General features: G+C 44.0%; 1 protein-coding gene across 8 annotated transcripts in view; it reads right to left on the bottom strand.

Moving 5' to 3' along the window:
* DPF3 (double PHD fingers 3) overlaps positions 1-23,638 on the bottom strand; it is a 717,329-nt gene that overhangs the window by 135,837 nt on the left and 557,854 nt on the right. For all 8 annotated transcript variants that reach the window (XR_013264877.1, XM_077464591.1, XM_077464592.1 and 5 more), the window contains one exon: positions 5,899-6,045. Coding sequence is in view for 7 of the 8 variants with exons in the window: in XM_077464591.1 (XP_077320717.1) it covers positions 5,899-6,045 (147 nt within the window). In the remaining variant the exon portion in view is untranslated. The remainder of the gene's footprint in view (positions 1-5,898; positions 6,046-23,638) is intronic.

Below are 23,638 nucleotides of genomic sequence, written 5' to 3'. Positions count from 1 at the left end.
TATTTTTTTATAGTTTCAGGGCACCCGCCATTTATTACCTAGTCTCACTAGTGTACCCCTAAATTTAGGGGTGTCTACTTTCCAAAATGGGGTCATTTGGGGGGGGTTTGTGCCATCTTGGCATTTTATGGCCTTCAAAACTGTAACGCCCTTAGAAAGCCTGAAGGCGGTGCTTGGTTTTCGGGGCCCCGTACGCGGCTAGGCTCCCAAAAAGTCCCACATATGTGGTATCCCCATACTCAGGAGAAGCAGCAGAATTTATTTTGGGGTGTCATTTCACATATGCCCATGGCATGCGTGAGCAATATATCATTTAGTGACAACTTTGTGGAAAAAAAAAAAAAAGTTTGTAATTTTCCCGCAACTTGTGGCAAAATATAAAATATTCCATGGACTCAACATGCCTCTCAGCAAATAGCTTGGGGTGTCTACTTTCTAAAATGGGGTCATTTGTGGGGGTTTTGTGCCATCTTGGCATTTTATGGCCTTCAAAACTGTAATAGGTAGTGAGAAGTGAACTCAAAAATTTACGCCCTTAGAAAGCCTGAAGGCGGTGCTTGGTTTTCGGGGCCCCGTACGCGGCTAGGCTCCCAAAAAGTCCCACATATGTGGTATCCCCATACTCAGGAGAAGCAGCAGAATTTATTTTGGGGTGTCATTTCACATACGCCCATAGCATGTGTGAGCAATATATCATTTAGTGACAACTTTGTGTAAAAAAAAAAAAAAAATTTTTTTTTTGTCATTATTCAATCGCTTGAGGCAAAAAAATAAAATATTCAATGGGCTCAACATGCCTCTTATCAATTTCCTTAGGGGGTCTACTTTCCAAAATGGGGTCATTTGGGGGGGTTTTGTACTGCCCTGCCATTTTAGCACCTCAAGAAATGAGATAGGCAGTCGTAAACTAAAAGCTGCGTAAATTCCAGAAAACGTACCTTAGTTTGTAGATGTGACAACTTTTGCGCAAACCAATAAATATACAATTATTGACTTTTTTTTTACCAAAGACATGTGGCTGAATACATTTTGGCCTAAATGTATGACTAAAATTGAGTTTATTGGATTTTTCTAATAACAAAAAGTAGAAAATATCATTTTTTTTCAAAATTTGCGGTCTTTTTACGTTTATATCGCAAAAAATAAAAATCGCAGAGGCAATCAAATACCATCAAAAGAAAGCTCTATTTGTGGGAAGAAAAGGACGCAAATTTTGTTTGGGTACAACATTGCATGACCGCGCAATTACCAGTTAAAGCAGCGCAGTGCCAAAGTGTAAAAAGACCTCTGGTCATTTACCAGCAAAATGGTCCGGTCTGAAAGTGGTTAATAACTGCATATTGCTATTTAGATTAATAAGTTATATGGTTTGCTACATTGTAACCTGTTGCCATTGGCGTGCACTTTGAGTTTATTGTATTTTTATTTAATTTTCATTTAATTTTAAAATTTTGGGTTTTGAACCAGCACGCTGGAAAATATATATTATATACACTTTGGCCCAAAATTAGTCAGCACTTTAAGAATTATATATTGCCACACATGTGAAAATTGACCTATACAATACAATACATTTTTATACACCAACACACTACTAGTCCCCACATATAGGTATAAGCGCCATATCTATTACCCCCCTTTGTCTTTGCATCGTTCCACCCGTGGGTGGAAATCAATAGAGGCTGCTCTTACCTTTTAACTTTTCTTTTCTTTTCCTTTCTACATTCACTCTTAAGGATCCATAGCGCAACCCACCCCCCAGTTATACATTCAGAATTACTCCATATACTTCACTGTTCCTCTTCTTGATCATCATATGCTGGCACACTGTAATTGTTGAGATATGTCCTTACTTTGAAACTGGTGGAATATTGTTATGCAGTCTTTCTTTGAATGATCGGGTCCTGTATGTCATTTAAATAAATTGTTACTGAATTGCAACTTTGTGTGCTTATATTGTATTGAAGCACTGCATACCGTGTTTGTATTTTCTTTAATATAAATCTTAATGAAAAAGTTAATGATAAATAAACTGACAGGCAGTGAGGAAGCGATGTGATGCCTTCTCTCCACCCTTTTTAACCCCATTTTGGCGCCAAAAGCACCGCAACTGTGTGCATTGCACAAGGCTGTGGGACATTTTTGGCACTTTTACATTGACTTGAATGTGTAGTGTTCAGCAGGCAGCATCACTACAAGTTGAGTCAACTTTGCCATGGGCAGGAAGCATCATGGCCACAGTACCCTGCCTGCTGCCTATTGCACCTACAACCTCAGGTCTAAATAAGGCATTCACATGGTGCATACTACAGCAAGGCCACGTTTAGCTGCGCTGGAATGCACAGGTGTTCCATGCATCCCCATGCAGGCAGTCCCATTGATGTCAATTGGGACACAGCGGGTGCATGGGAATGCACAGGTGTTCTGTGCATCGTGTGTGGGGTTGCACAGGTGCAGAATACCTATGCATCCCTGTACAGGTAAACATACCCCTCCATGGGCGTATGCATTAGTATATATCAAATGTGAACTAGGTCTTAGTAGGAATTTAGCATTAGTTTTGTAAGTTCTGCTGTGTTTATGTGTGCAAATAGGTATTTTAGTGTTTTTCTTTTGTTTTTCTTTTTTGTGGAAAGAACGATTTCAAAGACATTTGCGCAGATATTGCATGGAGTAAAAATTTGTAGTTTATTTTTATTCTACTGGTCGTACTTTCAGAAAATATATGGTTTGGGGGGTATTTTACAAACTCTGAAAGCTGTAAGGAAAAAATTAAAAGCTCCAGATTTTTACAGAAATTTGGTTATTTACTTTTTTTTTGTATACATTCAATTTTCACCATTTCACAAAAAGGTGAAAATTTAAATTGACAGATATTTGTTATTTATAAACTCAATACAGGTTAAGCTTTTGTATTTAAAATAAATTTTGTAAAATTTGCTGTGCTTGTATCTGGTAATAACGATTTCCGTGAATTATGCTGGAGATCCCTCCAGTCACCTTTTTATTTTTCCCCTGTTGGTGTCAGGAAAACATATTTCATGTCAGAGGTTTACACCCAATTTAACCACTAGGCGTCCGTGCTATAGCCAAAAGACGGCTGCAGCGCGGACGCCAATTGCCGGGAGGACGTCGTCCTGTTTGCTTCTACGATGCGCGCTCCTGCGAGCGTGCATCGGGTAAATTCTGTGCTGGCCATGTCCCTTGGACACAGCCAGTCACAGATCGCTGTAAATGGGCAATCAAAGCGGCCGTTTACAGCGTGATCGGAGTGTCCAATGAGAGATGATCTTATATGTAAACATAAGAGATCATCTCTCATCGCCAGCTCTCCCTCCTCACACAGTGACAGCGTGTGAGGAGGGAGAGATGAACGCTGCAGCGTGATAAAAAAACAAAAACGGAAAATGAAGTGCCCACAAGTCCCCACTGTCAGTGCCAGTGCCATCTAGTGCCACTGCCACCTGTACCCAGTACCGCATATAAGTGTCATCAGTGCCACGTGTCAGTGCCATCTGTCATCAGTGCATATTAGTGCCATCTGTCAGTGTCACGTGCCATCTGTTATCAGTGTCAGGTGTCATCAGTGCCACGTATTAGTACCATCTGTCAGTGCTGCGTATTAGTGCCAGGTATCAGTGCCACCTGTCATCAGTACCACATGTCATCAGTCACGTGTCATCAGTGTCACGTATTAGTGCCATCTGTCATCAGTGCCACATCAGTGTTACGTGTCATCAGTGCCACGTCAGTGTCACGTGTCATCAGTGCCACGTCAGTGTCACGTGTCATTGTCCTGGTGCTTCAAAAGTGTAATAGGTAGTCAAGAAGTTAGATGTGTAATTTATGCTCCTAGAACACGATGGTGCTCCCTGCATGTTGGGCCTCTCTATGTGGCTAGGCTGTGGAAAAGTCCCACACATATATTCGCCATACTCAGGAGGAGTAGCAGAATGTATTTTGGGGTGTTATTTGTGGTATACACATGCCATGTGAGAGAAATAACCTATTACAATGACAATTTTGTGGAAAAATATAAAAAATAAAACAAATCTTAATTTTGCAAAGAATTGTGGGAAAAATGACAACATCAAAAACCTCAACATGCATCTTACTAAATACCTTAGAATGTCTACTTTCCAAAAAGGCAAAAAGGGGTCATTTGGGGGGGGGGGTATTTGTACTTTTCTGGCTTGTTTGGGTCACAAGAAATGAGATAGGCCACCTGTCATGGTCGTCTCCGGAATCCAGTGGCTCATGGAAGACCCATCCACGGAATCCCTTCATTGAGCGTTAATAGGTTTCCATGGGCGCGCGTTGGCGCGAACGGACGCACGCGGGTGCGAGTAGGTACGAACGGGCGCACGCGGGTGCGCGAGGTTGCGAACGAGCGCACGCGGGTGCGCGATGTTGCTAATGAGCGCACGCGGGTGCGCGGGTCACGAACGGCTGCACGGTTTCACGTGGGCGCGCGCGGGCACGCCGTTGCGACCGCTCTTGGCGCCCAGAGGGCTTCTTAAGGAATCCGTTCCAGTGCCTCTGTGCTGTCCAGTCTACAGCGTTCCGGTTACTTGCCTCTGCTTACCTGATTGTTCCTGTTCTGTTCTACCTGGCCTGCTCCTGACTATCCCTGCCTGCTGCCAGCCTTGACCTTCGGACTGTTTGACCTCGCTTCTGCCTTCTCCTGTGTACCGCTGCTGCCCGCCTGTTGACGACCCGGCTTGTATCTGACCCCGCTTGTTCTGCCAGCTGTTCCAGTCTGCCATCCGTGCTGCTGCTGTCTGCTGCCTGCCAGCCATCCGTGCTGCTGCTGTCTGCTGCCTGCCTGCCAGCTGTTCCGGTCTGCCATCCGTGCTGCTGCTGTCTGCTGCCTGCCTGTCAGCCATTCCAGTCTGCCATCCGTGACCGCTGCTGTCTGCTGCCTACCTATCAGCTGTTCCAGTGTGATCACCTGTACCCGCTGCCAGCCGCTGACTGCTTACCAGCTGTTCCAGAACCACCTACCAGTGTCTGCCGCTGTCTGCCGCCAGTTCCAGGGCCAATCCTACTATTCACCTGCTTGGCACTTGTGCCCTCTGAACTCTAGAATCCTGTCCCCACTTCCAGGGAATCTCGAGCCAGAGGCTTACGAGAGGCCGCTCCCTGCACTCCGGGCTCCTTCCACCAGGTACGTGACACCACCAGTACATCAGGTGTGATAAAATATTTTATGATTTGCACCACAGCTAGTAGACTCTCTAACTTTCACAAAGACCAAATAATATCCACTAATTTGGGTTATTTTTACCAAAGATATGTAGCTGTATAAATTGTGGCCAAAATTTATGAAGAAAAAAGTGTATTTTTTCAAAATTTTTGGTCGTTTTTCATTTATAGCGCAAAAAATAAAAAAAACCCAGAGGTGATCAAATACCACCAAAAGAAAGCTCTATGTGTATGAAAAAAAGGACAAAAAATGTATTTGGGTACAGTGTTGCATGACTGAGTAATTGTCATTCAAAGTGTGATGGCACCGAAAGCTGAAAATTGGTCTGGTCACGAGGGGGGTTTAAGTGCACTGTTGTCAAGTGGTTAAGGTTGATGTACAGGGGTGTAGCTCATAGTTCCACCTGTACAACCTATAGTGACTCAGTGGGATCTGAATTTGCTATATCAATATCGCTACACAGAGTAGGGAAGTATAACCAACTTATTGTTTTAATAGGGAAAAAATAGCCTTTAATATTACTTTATCATGACATTTCTAAAATAAATTAATGCATCATTCTAGGGTGAAATGTGTTACTCACACACAACATAGGTACACTTCAAAAAGGTAAAAGAAAGTGCTGCAATTGAGCATAGAAAATTCAGTGTGGCAGAGAATAAGACCTCTCTCAGTGATGAGTGTAAACTTACGTTTCTGGTTTTCACTTTTGTGGATGGAAGGGGAGGATGGGGATCGAGTCTCCTGGTCTCTGCTGTCTGTCCCTTCTTCATCAGCGAGGTGAGTGTGAGTGTAATGGTAGCTGAGGCCAGGTCTGTTCTTGTAGCGTTTTCCACAAACTACAAAATTAATATAAAGTTAGCTCTCACCTGGAACACAACACACCACTGACACAGTTAAGCTGCCCAAACATATATATTCATAGGAACCCATTTTAAAGAATTTTGTATTTTTTTGTAATTTTGTAAAATAAAATAAAAATGTTGAGAAAAAAAGCATGTAATGCACATTTAAAAAAAAAAAATCTGAATCATTGATGTCTAAGAAAAACTTGTGTACCCCCTAGTACAAACCAGTGCACAGTGCAATACACCTCAAATTAGCACATCAAATGCAGTGTTTGTGGTGCTTTAACAATCAGGCTATAAGGATAAATATAGGAGGAGGACTGGGCCACAACACATTCTATCAAATATACTACATACTGTGCACTACAGTTCATAAATTATTCCATGTCACATATCTTATTAGCAGATGAAAATTACGTTTTTCAATGGGTAATGGATTGACAGTAATGCCATTTATTGTGGCCACATCTAAAACTCCCTCAATTTTGGGGCTCTTGTACACAGTTGACTAACTCTTCTGAACGCTGGAAACTGACAGCTGGAAACCCAGTGTGAAAAACTGCCATTTTACAGCTTTTAGATATTGAGTTTATGGGAGTTTAGCCATTATGTGAGAGAAGATAGCAGCAGCAGCAGAGAGAGCAGTGCGCTTTTAGATAGCGGTCTTATTTTTTGTGTTTTTACAATTGATCCCATTATGAGCATGTATGAAGAAATGCTCCTGATGTTGCTGTGGCTCCGTAGATGTAGAAAATTGTATGAGAGGACTAAAGTTCATCACTACTAGACTCATCTGTTGATGCAGGAACAGCATGTGGTGAAGTTTGTGTTTTTTCCAAAAATTTTATGTTTAAAAATGATTAGAAATGTATTCCCCCTTAAAAACGCTTACGAGGTTTACTGCGGTTACAAGCATTTGACGTTTGAAATGCCAGTAAACTAGTCCTGAATGCAATTTTGTGTTTTTTCACCTTAATGCATCCTATGCATTAAGGTGAAAAAACACCTGGCAGTGACCAGCCCCCTGTTTTACTTACCTGAGCCCTGGCACTTGACCCGGCGGGGACACGATGTCTCTTTGCATGGCGTTCTTGGCTCTTGATTGGATAGATTGATAGCAGCGCAGCCATTGGCTACCGCTGTCTGTGGACCCCGAATGGTGGACTCGGGAACGCTCCCGCAAGGTGACCCCTTCAGGAGAGCACTTCTCCTAGGGGATTATCTGCTGTGGAGAGGAGCTGAGAGAGCCGTCGAGGGACCCCAGAAGACAGAGATCGGGGCCACTCTGTGCAAAACTAGTTGCACAGTAGAGGTAAGTATGATATGTTTGTTATTTAAAGAAAGAAAGAAAGAAATAAAACAAACCCTTACAATCACTTTATATGCCTCTAAACTACTGAGTGTGCGTGTACACATAAGATAACAGAGGAGAGAGTTCAGGGGCTACTGAAAACACCCAATTGCTCTTAAACTTCAGTTTAGCAGCTGTAGTGTACAAAAGGCATTTTGCTCACACAGATTCTACTTTTTTTCTTTTAGAGGCAAGTTTACTAGGGGCTGGTATATTCGCTAGGGATTTAGCGCTTCTGAAGGTGATTTTTGGTTTGTCAGGGAGTTGTTTTCTAAATAGTGGATCCTGCTAAATTATAAACCAGTCTGTATCTGGTATAGACTTTACTACTAGAAATAAACCTCAATGTTTCTGTAAGTTCAATTTTTCTTTAACCAATTGCTGCCCAGGCCAATTCTGACATGTCTCTCACACATGTGTTAAAATCTGTTTTTTTTTTTTATTAGTTTTTTTTTTGTTTTTTTTTTTGTTTTTTGTTTTTTTGCTAGAAAGTTACTTAGAACCCCAAACATTATTTATTTTCTGAAAGCAGAGGTCCTGAAGATTAAAATGGTGGTTGCAATAATTTTTAATATCAAACGATATTTGCACAGCTATTTATCAAATGCAAATTTTCAGGAAAATGTACACTTAAAGGCATTTTAGTGCACCCAGTGACAAACTACAGTCCCTAAAAATCTCTATAGGCTTTACAGGTTACAAGTTTGGAGCTAAACCTAACTTCAAGCACTAAAATTACAGCTACCCTGTTTCCCCGAAAATAAGACCTAGCGTGATTGTCGGTGATGGCTTCAATATAAGCCCTACCCCCCAAATAAGCCCTAGTTAAAGTCCTTGTAGGTCTTATTTTCAGGGCAGGGCTTATTTTCAGGGAAACAGGGTAGGACTTATTTGGTGGTTAGGACTTATATTGCAGCCATCACCGACAATAACACTAGGTCTTATTTTCGGGGAAACGGGGTATCATATTTGTTAGTGTGGTTTCAAATTAACTTTATAACTATCACAAGGGACGAACAACACCCTTGTGATAGCATGGGCAGTGACAGGTACCCTTTAGGGTCTGTTAGACCACTAATCTCTCCTCTAACCTCAAAAACAACTGATCAAACAGAAATTGGTGTGATCAGCTGTTTGCGTAGCCATGAATAATGTGTAAACAACAAACCAAAACTGGAAGAGATAAAATCCTCATTGCTTCCAGCTTCATCACAAAGGAGGGGAAGAAAATAAGTGTTCCTTATCCTCTATTGCCAGCCAGCTCGACAGTTTGCAGTGGTCCCGGGCTTTTTTTTTTTTATGTCATAATGTAGAGTATAATTTATAATTTCCTATCATTTGAGCCCAGTCTTGCCACAAAGAGTTAATCCAGCTCTGAGCAATCCTCTTTTATTGTTCAGTGAGATAATTCTTGACAAAGAGAGAAAAACTTTGTCAAATCCTCCCCCTTGCTGTGAGTGACAGGTGATTTACATATCTCGTGCCTAAGCCTAAGAGACATGCATTATTTTTTAATTCCCTCCCACTCCTTTCTTCTGCTGCTCTGCCAGAATTGTATGTTCCCCACCTCAGCATGATTTGGCATGCTGAAGTCATGTGGTTACTTTCCTGTCTTTTCACTGGATGTTAGAGATCATAGCAGAAGTTCAGTGTAAGTTCACAGGAGAATATGCATATTGACAAGGGGAGTGTAGAGGTGGGTGGGGAGTCTACTGACATCACGACTCCACCCACCAAGCTCCAGACAATAGACCCACCCACAGAATATGCTGTTTTTCGGGTCTCATAGCAGACAGAGGGGAGACATTTGACAGGTAAAGATACATGCGGGAGGCATGTACAGTGATGTGAAAAAGTGTTTGCCCCCTTCCTCATTTCCTGTTCCTTTGCATGTTTGTCACACTTAAGTGTTTCGGAACATCAAACCAATTTAAACAATAGTCAAGGACAACACAAGTAAACACAAAATGCAATTTGTAAATGAAGGTGTTTATTATTAACCACTTGAGGACCGCCGTATTGCCAATGTACGTCAGCACAATGGCACAGGCAGGCACAATCACGTACATCTACGTGATTGCCTTCCAGCGGGTGGGGGGTCCGATCGGACCCCCTCCCGCTGGTTACGGCGGTCCGATTCGGTCCAGGAGCGCTCCGTGATGAGGGGATGGCCGTTGGTTTTCGGCCACCCCCTCTGGATCGCTCCTGGCCAATGAGAAGCTTCCTCCCCTGTGTATTGTTTACACAGGAAGGAGGAAGTGATGTCATTCTCCTCGGGGCGGTCTTTTTGACCGGACTACGAGGAAAAGAGTAAAAGTAAGTCTGCACGAACACTACACTGACATGTAGGTACACACAGGCACACAAACCCCCCCCGACCCCCCCCCGCCCCCCCTCCCCCCCCAGTCACAGTGTCACTGATTGCATTGATCATTTCTTTACTGATCAATGCATTCAGTGTCAGTTGTGACAGTAAAAACTGTCAGGACAGTTAGTGTTAGGTCCAGGGTAGCCCCCTATCACCCCCCAATAAAGATTTAACCCCCTGATTGCCCCTAGAGTTAACCCTTTCACCCCCTTTTGCCAGTGTCACTAAGCGATCATTTTTCTGATCGCTGCATGTGTCGCTAGTGTCGCTAGGTAGCTAGTTATTTTTTTAGGTTCACCGCCAGGTTTTTATATCGCTAGGTACCCCGATATACTACCCAATAATGTTTTTAACCCCCTGATTGCCGCTAGTTAACCCTTTCACCCCCTTTTGCCAGTGTCACTAAGCGATCATTTTTCTGATCGCTGCATGTGTCGCTAGGTAGCTAGTTATTTTTTTAGGTTCACCGCCAGGTTTTTATATCGCTAGGTACCCCGATATACTACCCAATAATGTTTTTAACCCCCTGATTGCCGCTAGTTAACCCTTTCACCCCCTTTTGCCAGTGTCACTAAGCGATCGTTTTTCTGATCGCTGCATTAGTGTCGCTAGGTAGCTAGTTATTTTTTTAGGTTCACCGCCAGGTTTTTATAGCGCTAGGTACCCCGATATACTACCCAATAATGGTTTTAACCCCCTGATTTCCGCTAGTTAACCCTTTCACCCCCTTTTGCCAGTGTCACTAAGCGATAATTTTTCTGAACGCTGCATCAGTGTCGCTAGTGTCGCTAGGTAGCTAGTTAACTAGGCTCCCAAAAAGTCCCACACATGTGGTATCCCCGTACTCGGGAGAAGCAGCAGAATTTATTTTGGGGTGTAATTTGACTTCTGCCCATAGCATGTGTGAGCAATATATCATTTAGTGACAACTTTGTGCAAAAAAAAAAAAGTTTGTAATATTCCCGCAACTTTTGGCAAAATATAAAATATTCCATGGACTCAACATGCCTCTCAGTAAATAGATTGGGGTGTCTACTTTCCAAAATGGGGTCATTTGGGGGGGTTTTGTGCTATTTTGGCATTTTATGGCCTTCGAAACTGTGATAGGTAGTGAGGAGTTAAATCAAAAATTTGCACCCTTAGAAATCCTGAAGGTGGTGATTGGTTTTCGGAGTGCCGTGCGCGACTAGACTCCCAAAAAGTCCCACACATGTGGTATCCCCGTACTCGGGAGAAGCAGCAGAATGTATTTTGGGGTGTCCTTTCACATATAACCATGGCATGTGTGAGCAATATATCATTTAGTGACAACTTTTTGTAAAAAAAATTTTTTTTTTTTTTTTTTGTCATTATTCAATCCCTTAGGACAAAAAAAATAAATATTCAATGGGCTCAACATACCCATCAGCAATTTCCTTGGGGTGTCTACTTTCCAAAATGGGGTCATTTAGGGGGGATTTGTACTGCCCTGCCATTTTAGCACCTCAAGAAATGAGATCGGCAGTCATAAATTAAAAGCTGTGTAAATTCCAGAAAATGTACTCTAGTTTGTAGACGCTATAACTTTTGCGCAAACCAAAAAATATACGCTTATTGACATTTTTTTTACTAAAGACATGTGGCTGAATAAATTTTGCCCTCAATGTATGACTAAAATTTAGTTTATTCGATTTTTCTTATAACAAAAAGAAGAAAATATCTTTTTTTTTCAAAATTTTCGCTCTTTTTCCATTTATATCGCAAAAAAAAAAATCGCAGAGGCAATCAAATACCATCAAAAGAAAGCTCTATTTGTGGGAAGAAAAGGACGCAAATTTCGTTTGGGTGCAATATTGCATGACCGCGCAATTACCAGTTAAAGCAGCGCAGTGCGAAATTGCAAAAAGACCTCTGGTCCTTAAGGTGTTTATTGGTCCGGAGCTGAAGTGGTTAAAGGTGAAAAAAAATCCAAACCATCATGGCCCTGTGTGAAAAAGTGATTGCCCCCCTTGTTAAAACATACTATAACTGTGGTTGTCCACACCTGAGTTCAATTTCTCTAGCCACACCCAGGCCTGATTATTGCCACACCTGTTCACAATCAAGGCATCACTTAAATAGGAGCTGCTTGACACAGTAAGGTCCACCAGAAGATCCTTAAAAGCTACACATCATGCCGAGACCCAAAGAAATTCAGGAACAATTGAGAAAGAAAGTAATTGAGATCTATCAGTCTGGAAAGGGTTATAAAGCCATTTCCAAAGCTTTGGGAATCCAGCGAACCACAGTGAGAGCCATTATCCACAAATGGCGAAGACATGGAACAGTGGTGAACCTTCCCAGGAGTGTCCGGCCGCCCAAAATTACCCCAAGAGCGCAGCGACGACTCATCCAAGAGGTCACAAAAGACCCCACAACAACGTCCAAGGAACTGCAGGCCTCACTTGCCTCAGTTAAGGTCAGCGTTCATGCCTCCACCATCAGGAAAAGACTGGGCAAAAATGGCATGCATGGCAGAGTTCCAAGGAGAAAACCACTGCTGAGCAAAAAGAACATCAAAGCTCGTCTCAATTTCTCCACAACACATCTTGATGATCCCCAAGACTTTTGGGACAACATTCTGTGGACCGATGAGAGAAAGTGGAACTCTTTGGAAGGTGTGTGTCCAAGTATATCTGGCGTAGAAGGAACACTGCATTTCATAAAAAGAACATTATACCAACAGTAAAATATGGTGGTGGTAGTGTGATGGTCTGGGGCTGTTTTGCTGCTTCAGGACCTGGAAGACTTGCCGTGATAAAAGGAACTATGAATTCTGCTGTCTACCAAGAGATCCTGAAGGAGAATGTCCGACCATCTGTTCGTGTACTCAAGCTGAAACGAACTTGGGTTCTGCAGCAGGACAATAATCCTAAACACACCAGCAAGTCCACCACCGAATGGCTGAAGAAAAACAAAATGAAGACTTTGGAGTGGCCTAGCCAAAGTCCTGACCTGAATCCTATTGAGATGTTGTGGTATGACCTTAAAAAGGCCATTCATGCTCGAAAACCCTCTAATGTAACTGAATTAGGACAATTCTGCAAAGATGAGTGGGCCAAAATTCCTCCAGGACGCTGTAAAAGCCTCATTGCACGTTATCGCAAACGCTTGGTTGCAGTTGTTGCTGCTAAGGGTGGCCCAACCAGTTATTAGGTTTAGGGGGCAATCACTTTTTCACACAGGGCCATGATGGTTTGGATTTTTTTTCACCTTTAATAATAAACACCTTCATTTACAAATTGCATTTTGTGTTTACTTGTGTTGTCCTTGAATATTGTTTAAATTGGTTTGATGTTCCGAAACACTTAAGTGTGACAAACATGCAAAGGAACAGGAAATGAGGAAGGGGGCAAACACTTTTTCACACCACTGTATATCCTTCTAGATAACCCCTATGGCAGTAGTTTAGAAAGGATGACATTGGGTTTACGTCCACTTTAAGGTCTTTTCTGCTCCTTGTAACAGTGATCAGGCGGCTGTAGAGCGACCGGGATCACTTTTACATGAAAGCCCATCACCGCCTGTAAAAATAGATTTTGGATTGATTACCTGCTCCTGATATATTTGCGGGATAATTTTTCTCAAAAAATTTCTCATACACTTAGAACCAATACCAAAAAGTCAATTTCTGTTGAATTGCCAGTAAAACAAATTCAAGTTCTGTCACAGAGGTCACAGGGTTTATTCTAAACAAGAACTATTTTACTTTTGAAATCAAGTATTATTTACAAACTAAAGGTACAACTACAGGGACCAGGTTTGCACCTAGTTACACTAATCTAGTTATGATATGGTTCGAGGAAAAAATATTTCTCTTTCATTCATTGACAGACACAGCACTTCTAATCTTAACCTTAGGGTTATATCACCACCTTTAGAAGTAGGACTGGGCATAAATAACAAAACAAGCACAGCACCACCTAGGTGCAGTCCCTATTGGTAGTAACCTCCCACTCTGCTACAGGCAGCTCAGTTTTTTTTTCTGCCAAGTCTAGGAGAAGGATCTGGCTCCCTGCTGGGACCTGAAGGTCTTTTTGGTTTATTTTATTTTTCATTTTTGAGAACCTGCAATCAACCACTGGGCTGGGTCACAGGCTGGATATTATAGATCCTGGTAGTCTCCCCAGCCTGGCCACCAAGCACGCGCAGACCATGTTGGGTCGGCTGTGACAAGCACCACTCTGCACTGGGGCAGCCGGCGGGCTAAGACGCCTTGCAGGGACACACATGACCAGGCACCTAACATCTGGGTCACAGTGTTGCCGCGGCCAACAGCCACTCCGTCTAGGTGGGAAGTGGATCTGTCCAGGGAGGGAGACCCGCAATCCCTGCTGGATGGGTAAGTATGAGCTCCACCGGCCTGGTCCAGGCACGGTGGAGCAGCTGGATACTCCCTGGGGTGCTTGGTTTTGGGGTATTTTCATCCCCTCCCCCTCTCCCTTGGCTACACCGCTGGTTGCTGGGTTACCTGGCTTGGGGGGTCCCCTCCAGGCGGTCTCTGTATGTAGTTCTGGGAGGGGTGGCAGGCGTCTGTCTCCTCGTGTAATAGCGCCGTTTCTGCGGAGATAGGCGCCGCGGCCATCTTTTCGTAGTCTCCACCCATTTTCCGATGGTCTCGGGGAACTCGGGCTCTATTTGCGGAAGCACAGCGATGGCCATTTTCCTGTGGTCTCAGGGCACTCTGGCTCTATTTGCAGTAGCGTGGCCAGCAGCCATGTCTCAAAGCTGCAGCAGCCATTTTTCTGTGGTCTCAGAGCATTCTACCTCTATCTGTGGAAGCGCGGCCGGCTGCAATTTTCTTGTAGCCTCATGAGGAGTTCTTGGCTGGTCCTCTAGCGCTAGTCCCTGTATTTGAAGCCAGGCAAGAGTGCGGATTTCCTCATGGTTGTCCCATCTGCGGAGGACGGACAGTACAGCACTGCTCCTCGGAGGTCAGGGTGGCAAGTCCTTCTAGGAGTCCTCCAGTCTGTGGCAGCTAGTAGGATGGTCTGCCTTTCTCTCTCTCTAGTGGGCATTCGGTCCCTGGTAGTATCCAGCTGGCCCATCTATGGCAGCTGGCCCCTCTGTGTGCAGTGCCCCTGGATGCTTTGTCCTGGAATCATTCCTCTCCCAGGTTGAGGTGGCTTAAAGCGGGTAAGAAACTTCCCCCTCCATCTTCTTACTCGGGCTCTGCTGTGGCAGCCCCTGCTTGGAGGGTTCGGATGATAAGGCCCCTGATCCTTCGGACAGCGAGGAGGAATCCTCTGTGTCTGTTGCGGTGCATAAAAGAGCACTGGTGAGTGCTCTCATTATGGTGGTGTGTCTGCAGAAGTGTCGGTCCCTGTGTGAGTCGCACAAGCCGGTTCGCACAGCTAAGGTGTTTCCTTACCTTTCTTATTTTGATAAGTTTATATACAAGGATTGGGAATGACTGCAGCGGTCCTTTTCAGTTACGAGACGTTTTTCGGTGTGTTATCCCTTTAAAGAGAGTCTGTTGAAGAAATGGGCTTCACCTCCGGTCGTTGATCCTCCAGTTTCCAGGGTAAATAAGGCGACCATGATTCCTGTGGAGGGGTCTCCTTCTTTCAAGGATCCTGCTGACAGGAAGGCTGAGGCAGTTGTTTTCTATGGCGGGGTCGGTTCTTCGTCTGGTGCCAGCCATGGTGAATGGGCTATTACACCACGAGTTGGGTATTGAGCAAGCATCCGCAGTCTGTGTGGAACTGGCAGACCAGTTAGTGCAGGGACTTAAGTATGTCTATGATGCGGCCCTGGACATGGCCTCATTATTTTCTAAGGTGTCCGTGTCGGCCGTAGTTTTTCGCTGGCTGCTTTGGCTCAAGTGTTGGTCAGCGGACCCAACGTCTAAGAAAGCTTTGGCGGATTTGCCTTTTCAGGGCGGGAGGCTATTTGAAGCCTCTCTGGATGACATTACTGGGGGAAAAAGTACTTTTTTCCCACTGTCCAAAAAAGGCAAGGAGCCCCCGTTGTAGGCAGGGTCCCTCCTTTTTGCTCACAAGGGTATTTTTCGTCCGCCCAGTTCTGCGGGCAAGCGTTCCCAGCCCACCAAGGCTCCCACGGATGGGCAAAAGCGCCCTTGGCATCACAAGCCAAACAATCCCGTGGACACGTACTCTTCTGCATGAAGGTATACCCCCACCCGACTTAGGGGTGGGGGGTCTCCGGTGGTTTGCAGACCGGTGGACTTCTCAACTAGATTTGTCCAGTTACACGATAGTTTCTTTCCTGTCCGCCAGACAGGTTTTTTCCCTCCAGTCTTCATCTTCTGCCATCTGTGTGCGCAGTGGTGAGATAGAGACACTGTGCGCTCCTTTATCAAGCCTTGATAAAGCCTTCAACCAAAACTAGGCTTGATAAAGGAGCTTGCAGTGTCGCTCACCACTGCACATGCACTGAAACGCGTTGCACCATACCTGTGACGTCATTCCGCCATATGCTGCACTCCAGCCCTCTTCCTCGGCCCACTGACTGCGTTCCAAGCCTCGTTTTGGTTCTCGCCCAAAAGACGGAAGTAACCCGGCAAACAGGACGCTGATTTCACTGCACAAGGCTCCACAGGAAGGATTCGGATGCAGCCAGCTTGTACAGGAAACTGACGCTCTACTGGTCTATATTATGCTGTTTTAAAGATACCTCCATGTGAGTGTTTTAATGCATTGTGTTAAGTAAAGCTGTACAGTTTTAATAAAGTGGTGTTCTTCTTTGTTCCCTTCTCTGCGTGTTTTAAAATTTGCTTCAACTCCCTTTGCAAGGCTGCCCTAAGTATCTAAAGACTGTTACTCACACCAGAGCAATACAGCTCAAAGGACTCCAGTCTGGACTTTCATTTACATTGAATATCACAGTATTTGCACCATTACCCCTATACTATATCTGCAGGGTCTAAACCTGGTACTTTCGGTACTTCAGAACCGCCATTCAAGGACATTGGGGAGATCCCTTTACTCTCTCTCTCTCTCTCTCTCAGAAGGTTGTCTTGTTAGTGGCTATTATGTCTGCTTGGTGAGTTTCTGAGCTGGCGGCCTTGTCATGTAAGTCTCCTTATTTGTTTCTTCACAAGGATAAGGCAGTGCTGCACCTGCATCCCTCGTTTCTCCCTAAGATGGTATCTGCCTTTCATCTAAATGAGGAAATCGTGCTTCCTTCTTTGTGTCCTCAACCGCCCCAACGAAGGTCACTTTGCACTCTTTGGATGTAGTTCGGGCTCTCCGTGTGTATCTGTCGGTTACGGCTCCTTTTCATAAGTCGGATTCGCTGTTTGAAACTGTGGATGGTCCAAGGAAGGGCCTGGCGGCTTCGTCTGCCACTATTTCTCAGTGGATCAGACAGATTGTCCAGGCGTATGCCATTAAGGGGCGGGCGCCCCCCTTTCCTGTCATGGCGCATTGTACCAGGGCAGTTAGTGCTTCCTGGGTCTTAGGGCGTCAAGCTTCTGTTTCTCAAGTATGTAAGGTGACTACTTGGTCGTCAGTACACACTTTCACCAAATTTTACAAGGTGGATGTTGGCGAATCTTCAGATGCCTTTTTTCGGCCGCAAAGTTTTGCAGGCAGCCGTCTGAAGTGTTTTGGCTCCCCTTACGGGGGACTCTGGGTGGAGGTTATTTTATTTTTCCTTTTGGTTTATGTTCCCACCCCTCGTTGTGGCACTGCTTTGGGACATCCCTAAGGTCAAGATTAGAAGTGCCATGTCCGTCAATGAATGAAAGAGGATACGGGAGTTTTTTTTCTACTCACCGTAAAATCCCTTTCTCTGAGTTCATTGACGGATACAGCACCCACCCCTCCTGTTTATGTTTGTACTACTTATAACGAACTGAGCTGCCTGTAGCAGAGTGGGGGGGTTACTACCCATAGGGACTGTCCCTAGGCAGTGATGTGCTTGTTTTGTTATTTCTGCCTAGTCCTACTCCTAAAGGTGGTGCTATAACCCTAAGGTCAAGATTAGAAGTGCAGTGTCCATCAATGAACTCAGAAAAAGGGATTTTACGGTGAGTAGAAAAAAATCCTGTTATCCTCGAACAGCCCCTTTGATGCACACTTTGTTAGCATTAAACTTTTAATGGACAATGATATTTGCATTTGGCAGGATAAACCCCATCTGCTTTATTTACTAATTTGATATCTTAACTCTATGGGCCCTTTCACACATGCTGTCCGATCAGCTCCACCTGTCTGTTTTTCATACGGACCTGATGGAGTGATGGATGTCAGCTGTGACATGTCTGCTGACATCCGGCGCTTTCTGATCTGATCTGCCGAATCCAGAAGGATGGAAACCCTATTTTCCATCTGTCTGGCAGATCGGATCAGATGCAAAAAGACAGGCGGACTCGATTTCATCCGATCTCCCATAGAAGACAGCGGAGCTCTGACAGGTCTGTCTCCGCACAGAGAAAGGAGACGGACCTTTCATCCGCCTACTCAGCGGAGATTAACAGATCAATCTCTGCTGAGCAAGCGGAGTCTGTCAAAACAGACAGCCCCGTGTGAAAAGGGCCTAATACTATGGGCTTCAATTTTACATCACATATGTATTCAATAAAAAAAATGTACTTCTTGGATTTGGTGCTAACTGGGAATATAGTTTACTTCTAGAACACACTTTAAAGAGGAGGTTCACTGGGAAAGAAAAGCCAGCAGCTACAAATACCGTAGCTGCTGACTATTAAAAGGAAACTTGCCTGTCCTCACCCTGGTGAGTTCTTCACTAGCCTTTGGGTTCCCGGTGTCAGCATCCTTACTGTGGGCAGCTGGCTATGCAGCTTTCAGCAGCATTGCTGGAGCAGCGTTGCACTTTGCAAATAATTCTGCAGTCTTCTGGAACCTGTGACATGTCCCAGAAGATTGCGAGGAGGGAGGAGGAGAGAAAAGCTTCTGCTCAGAGCTGGTACTTGTCAAAACTATATACTCGTGCCCCCCAAACAAAATGACATGCCAAATGTGCCAGAAGATTTAACGCAGAACTTTCCCTTTTGGGCAGAGTTCCGCTTTAAAATACTAATGGCTACCTAAGTTCACATTAAATACTCCTGCTAATATTTCATGAAGCCAGTTTAAAAACATCAGACATGACTGTACTACAAATTATGTATTTGAAACCTAGACCAAAGTGCAGTATTTAAGATAAAAAAAAATATCTTGGAAAAATTTATATCGGGAGCATGAGGACTGCCTAACAAATAAAAGCGGATATTTAAAGAAAAAGAAGATTAAAACTGCAGAAAAATTGATATTTACTGCTAGTTATAGTGAGCTATAAAAAAAATAAGATCTATACCAGATACAGACTGGTTTATGCTAAAGCAGGATTCACTACTAAGAAAACAACTCTCTAACAAACCAAATATCACCTTCAGAAGAGCTAAATTCCTAGCAAATATACTAACCCTTAGTAAACTCACCTCTAAACATATACTATATTGTCATAAGTATTATAACGCCTGCCTTTTACTACACATGAACTTTAATGGCGTCTTAGTCCACAGTGTTCGATATTGAGTTGGCCACCATAACTCTTCTGGGAAGGCTGTCCACAAGGTTTAGAAGTGTGTCTATAGGAATGTTGGACCATTCTTCCAGAAGTGCATTTGTGAGGTCAGGCGCTGATGTTGGATGAGAAGGCCTGGCTCGCAGTCTCAGCTCTATCAGATTGAGATCAGGACTCTGTGCAGGCCAGTCAAGTTCCTCCACCCCAAATTCGCTCATCTAGGTCTTTATGGACCTTGCTTTGTGCACTGGCCCAAATCATTTAGTGTAGGGGGGATTATGGTGTGGGTTTTTTTTTCAGGGTTGGCTTGGCCCCTTAGTTCCAGTGAAGGGAACTCTTAAGGTGTCAGCATACCAAGATATTTTGGACAATTTCATGCTCCTAACTTTGTGGGAACAGTTTGGTGATGGTCCCTTCATATTCCAACATGACTGCACACCAGTGCACAAAGCAAGGTCCATACAGACATGGATGAGCGAGCTTGGGGTGGAGAAACTTGACTGGCCTGCACAGAGTTCTGACCTCAACCTGATAGAACACCTTTGGGATGAATTGGAGCAGTGTCAGGTCACCTTGAGGCGAGGTGACAGGTGCACACCGTAGGGATCAGGAGTGCACCGCAAGGTCGTGGACCCTACAGCTGCGGGACAGATCCCACTGGGGTTAGAGCGTAAGATTCCCTGGGGCGCGGAGTCTAAGAGCCAGCAGGTGTTCACCAGCGCCTCTGGTGGTGAGGATGGACTTGGCTGCAACTGGCTCCAGGTCGCGACCCCCAGGGTCCCCCAGCTCACACCCACAGTAGGCAACAGGAGGATAGGGATGGTGAGGGACAAAGCCAAGGTCGGGGCCACAAGTAGACAAGAATAGTCGGGTACACGCCAAAAGGTCAGGATCACGGGCAAACAAGGATAGTCAAGACGTGCCAAAGTTGGTAACGGAAAACAGTAGCAGAGCACACGGCAGGAAACGGGAAGCTAACACACAAAGGAATACACAATGGTTGATCAGCCCTGACGGCCTGCAGTGCACAGGTTAATATAGGGCTCCCTGATAGGGCCTGGGGTGGAGCCATGCTTAGAGGATTGGTTATAAAAACCACCAGGTGGAAGTGGCTGGCCTCTAGTCTGAAGACATGAGGGGAGGTAAGCAAACACAGGAAGATCACTGCATAACCATGACAAGGAGACACTGCGAGCCAGGCCTTCTCATCCAACATCAGTGCCTGGCCTCACAAATGCACTTCTGGTAGAATAGATAAACATTCCCATAGACACACTCCTAAACCTTGTGGACAGCCTTCCGAGAAGAGTTATAGCTGCAAAGGGTGGGCCGACTCAATATTGAACCTTACGGACTAAGACTGGGATACTATTAACGTTGATGTAAAGGCAGGCATCCCGATACTTTTGACAATATAGTGTACTTTCAAAAAATCGGAAGTGATAATCAAAAATAGAGGGAGCTTTAGATGTGGTCACAAGAAATGCCTGTACTGTGAATCACCAATGGAAAAATGTAATTTTCCTCTACTGCTAATAATAAGATATTGCATCATTTATGCACTGCAGTACACAGCATGTATATTGATTAGAGTGTGTTGTGGCACAGTCCTTTTTTTTTTTTTGGATTCCTATAGTCAGATTGTTAAAGCACCAAAACATTGCATTTTATGTCCCCATTTCCTGTGGAAACTACCCTCACTTACGGCGTACTGCACTGTGCATCAGTTTGTACTGGGGAGTCATACATATATACAGTATATGTCTGATGTATCATACAGGTATTACGTAAACATTTGAATGAACATAGATCCAACATACACACAAACTTTCAGCAATACAGTAATTTTTCAGAACACATATTCTTGCTAAGCTCTGCATGCAAGTGCATCTTTAGGAATAGAAGTGCTACAATATGCATTTTTTAATTGCTTGTGGGCATTCAGACAGAAAAATGTATTGCATTCTCCCTTTTTACTTTTAACCTACTCTACTTACAGTGTAAAGGTACATTAACCACTTTGCCTTCATGGCATTTTTCTATAAAATGGTGGCAGTTGTAATGTTTTTCTGTCACATGATACTTGTGCAAAAGTTTTTTGTATACCTGTTTTATGGAAAAATTCAAAAATGGAGTTGCGTTGAGTAAATGGATACACAGAAACATGCCCCGACTCAAAATGTCTGTGGCCAATGAACTACGATCTCTAAAATGTTTCAAAAGAGACATTTTAAAAGTATTTACAGGTTATCAGTGTAGAGATAACCACAAATTATGGCTTTAGAGTAATTGCTCTCACTCCAATGTTCGCAATGATACCCTACATCTGTGGTGCAATCGCTGTTTTTTTGGGGCATGGGCCCCAACTACGCGCTTGCATTCAAATGTATGATGGCCAAGGAGGGGTGGGGGGAGTTGTGCTTTAAAATCTTTTTCTTCCTTTTTTATTACAGTGTATATTTTGGTATCCACAATCTGCAGCAGCTAATCAATCACGCTCTCCGACTCCAATCAGAGGAAACGTTGTATTCATTTACAGAATAAAAACCTGAACTGAACTGAGAAAAAAATTCAGTTTAATAAACGTACACCATAGCCTTTGCCTGCCCTATTGTTAGACCTTGCAATATAAAAAAAATAAAATCTTTTAGGCCTACAACTGATTCTCTTGTGTTACAGCTTTCCTTGTGAAGGTAATGTAGTGGGTTATACTAGTTCCCCCTGCTGTTTATTCCCACCAGCAGCTGTATTTTTCTTCTAATATTCTCCTCTTTTCTTATGCTTGAGTACATGCGTAGTATGGTAAGCTAACCTCCCCCTGCTTTCCTGCAGCTTCTTCAACTTGGGAAATTTTTCTTACTGTAACGGGAGTCACTTTGGGCCTGTGGATCCCAGAATTCCTTGGGAGGTTTCAGCTCCCCATGCACCTCCTATGTCTAAGTCATCCTGTGTCTTTTAGGGACACAGGTTGACCGAGAACCCGAACCTGATCTGTACTAATCGGACTCACTGTACAACCACATTCAAATGGTTTGTGTGTATGTATATGTATGTGTATATAATATATATTGTCATGTACTATGGTGTGCTCTCTGTTGGGGTGTGGCTGTATTCCATTGTTCTATTGTTTGTGTCTGCCTTAGGAGCAACATATTTTGGGATGTATGTCTATGTGGATTAGCTGTGAGAGGGGAGGGAGGGATTTCTCCAACAGCCCCTCCTAAAGACAGTCTACTGAAGTTTGAATCCACCTGTGTCATGCTACTGGTGGAGAGGGGAAGGAGGGAAATCCTCCAACAGCCTCCCTGCTAAAGTGGTCTATTGTTGAAATGTTGAATACCTGTGTGTCCCTTATTGCTGATTGGATGGTTTACCCCACCCTGAATAAAAGGTAGGGGTGATTGTCCCCTGGGTGTATATCTGCTGTTACATGTGTTTTCACCCTACACTGAGTTACGGCTAATGACTGGGTGCTCTGAGGGATCTTGGATCGTGCTGGTACCGGACAGAGGAAGTATTTACGGTGTATAGACTCATGGGGGTCCGTCACACTTACTTATACCTGCTGCATGGCATGGCAAGTCCTTGTATGTCCTCTGGCTTCTTCCCGCCTGCTGTAAAAGTGGGGATCCGGGGCGTCTGCAGTTCTAAGTCTGCAGTTCTATGCTGCTTCTTGAGCGAAGCTTCGACACATATTGGTTCACATTCCCACTCACTGTAGTTTTATTATGTGTGCTGTTTAACCTCTGATGTGGCTTGTTCCAGCAGTGAGTCTTTATCACTATTGACATTTTGGGTCTACTGACTTGGTTTGTCTTCCTGTGAGCCCTTCTGCTTCAGTTAGGCTGTTTTGTTGATGACCCTTCTATTATTGCTTGGGGGCATCACATAGTCTATGAATCAATTCCTGTGTCCTGTACTGTATGATACACATAAAATAAATTTTGTCAAACCTGTAAATTCTGTATATTGGAGTACAGTACAAGACACAGGTCCCTGCCCTCTTTTCTCTGTGACCTCTTCCTTGCCTGATAAAACTGTAGAGCCTCATGGAGTGGGTGGTGTTACGAGTACACTGGATGTAATGCAGCAAAGCTTTTGTCAGTGTCCAATCACCTTACGGTAGTGGCTTAAAACTCACCATTTTAATTGATTTGTCTGTCCTGTACTGTACTCCAAAACATTTTGGATAGTGTGGAGAGGGATTAGAACACCTGTCAGTTTATTGCTGTCCCCTGTTAGGCTCGATTCACACTAGCGCGTTTTTTGATGCATTTTTCATTTTGCAGAAATGCAAGGACATTTTTTAACATGGGTTCCTATGGAACATGTTCACATCAATGCATTTTTGTATA

The sequence above is a fragment of the Lithobates pipiens genome, unplaced genomic scaffold, assembly GCF_037356315.1.
Source record: "Lithobates pipiens isolate NorthernLeopardFrog02 unplaced genomic scaffold, aLitPip1_a1.2 Scaffold_30, whole genome shotgun sequence".
NCBI classification, from domain to species: Eukaryota; Metazoa; Chordata; class Amphibia; order Anura; family Ranidae; genus Lithobates; species Lithobates pipiens.
The sequence above is the reverse complement of the archived record's forward strand: the minus strand, read 5'-3'. Positions and strand labels throughout refer to the sequence as shown.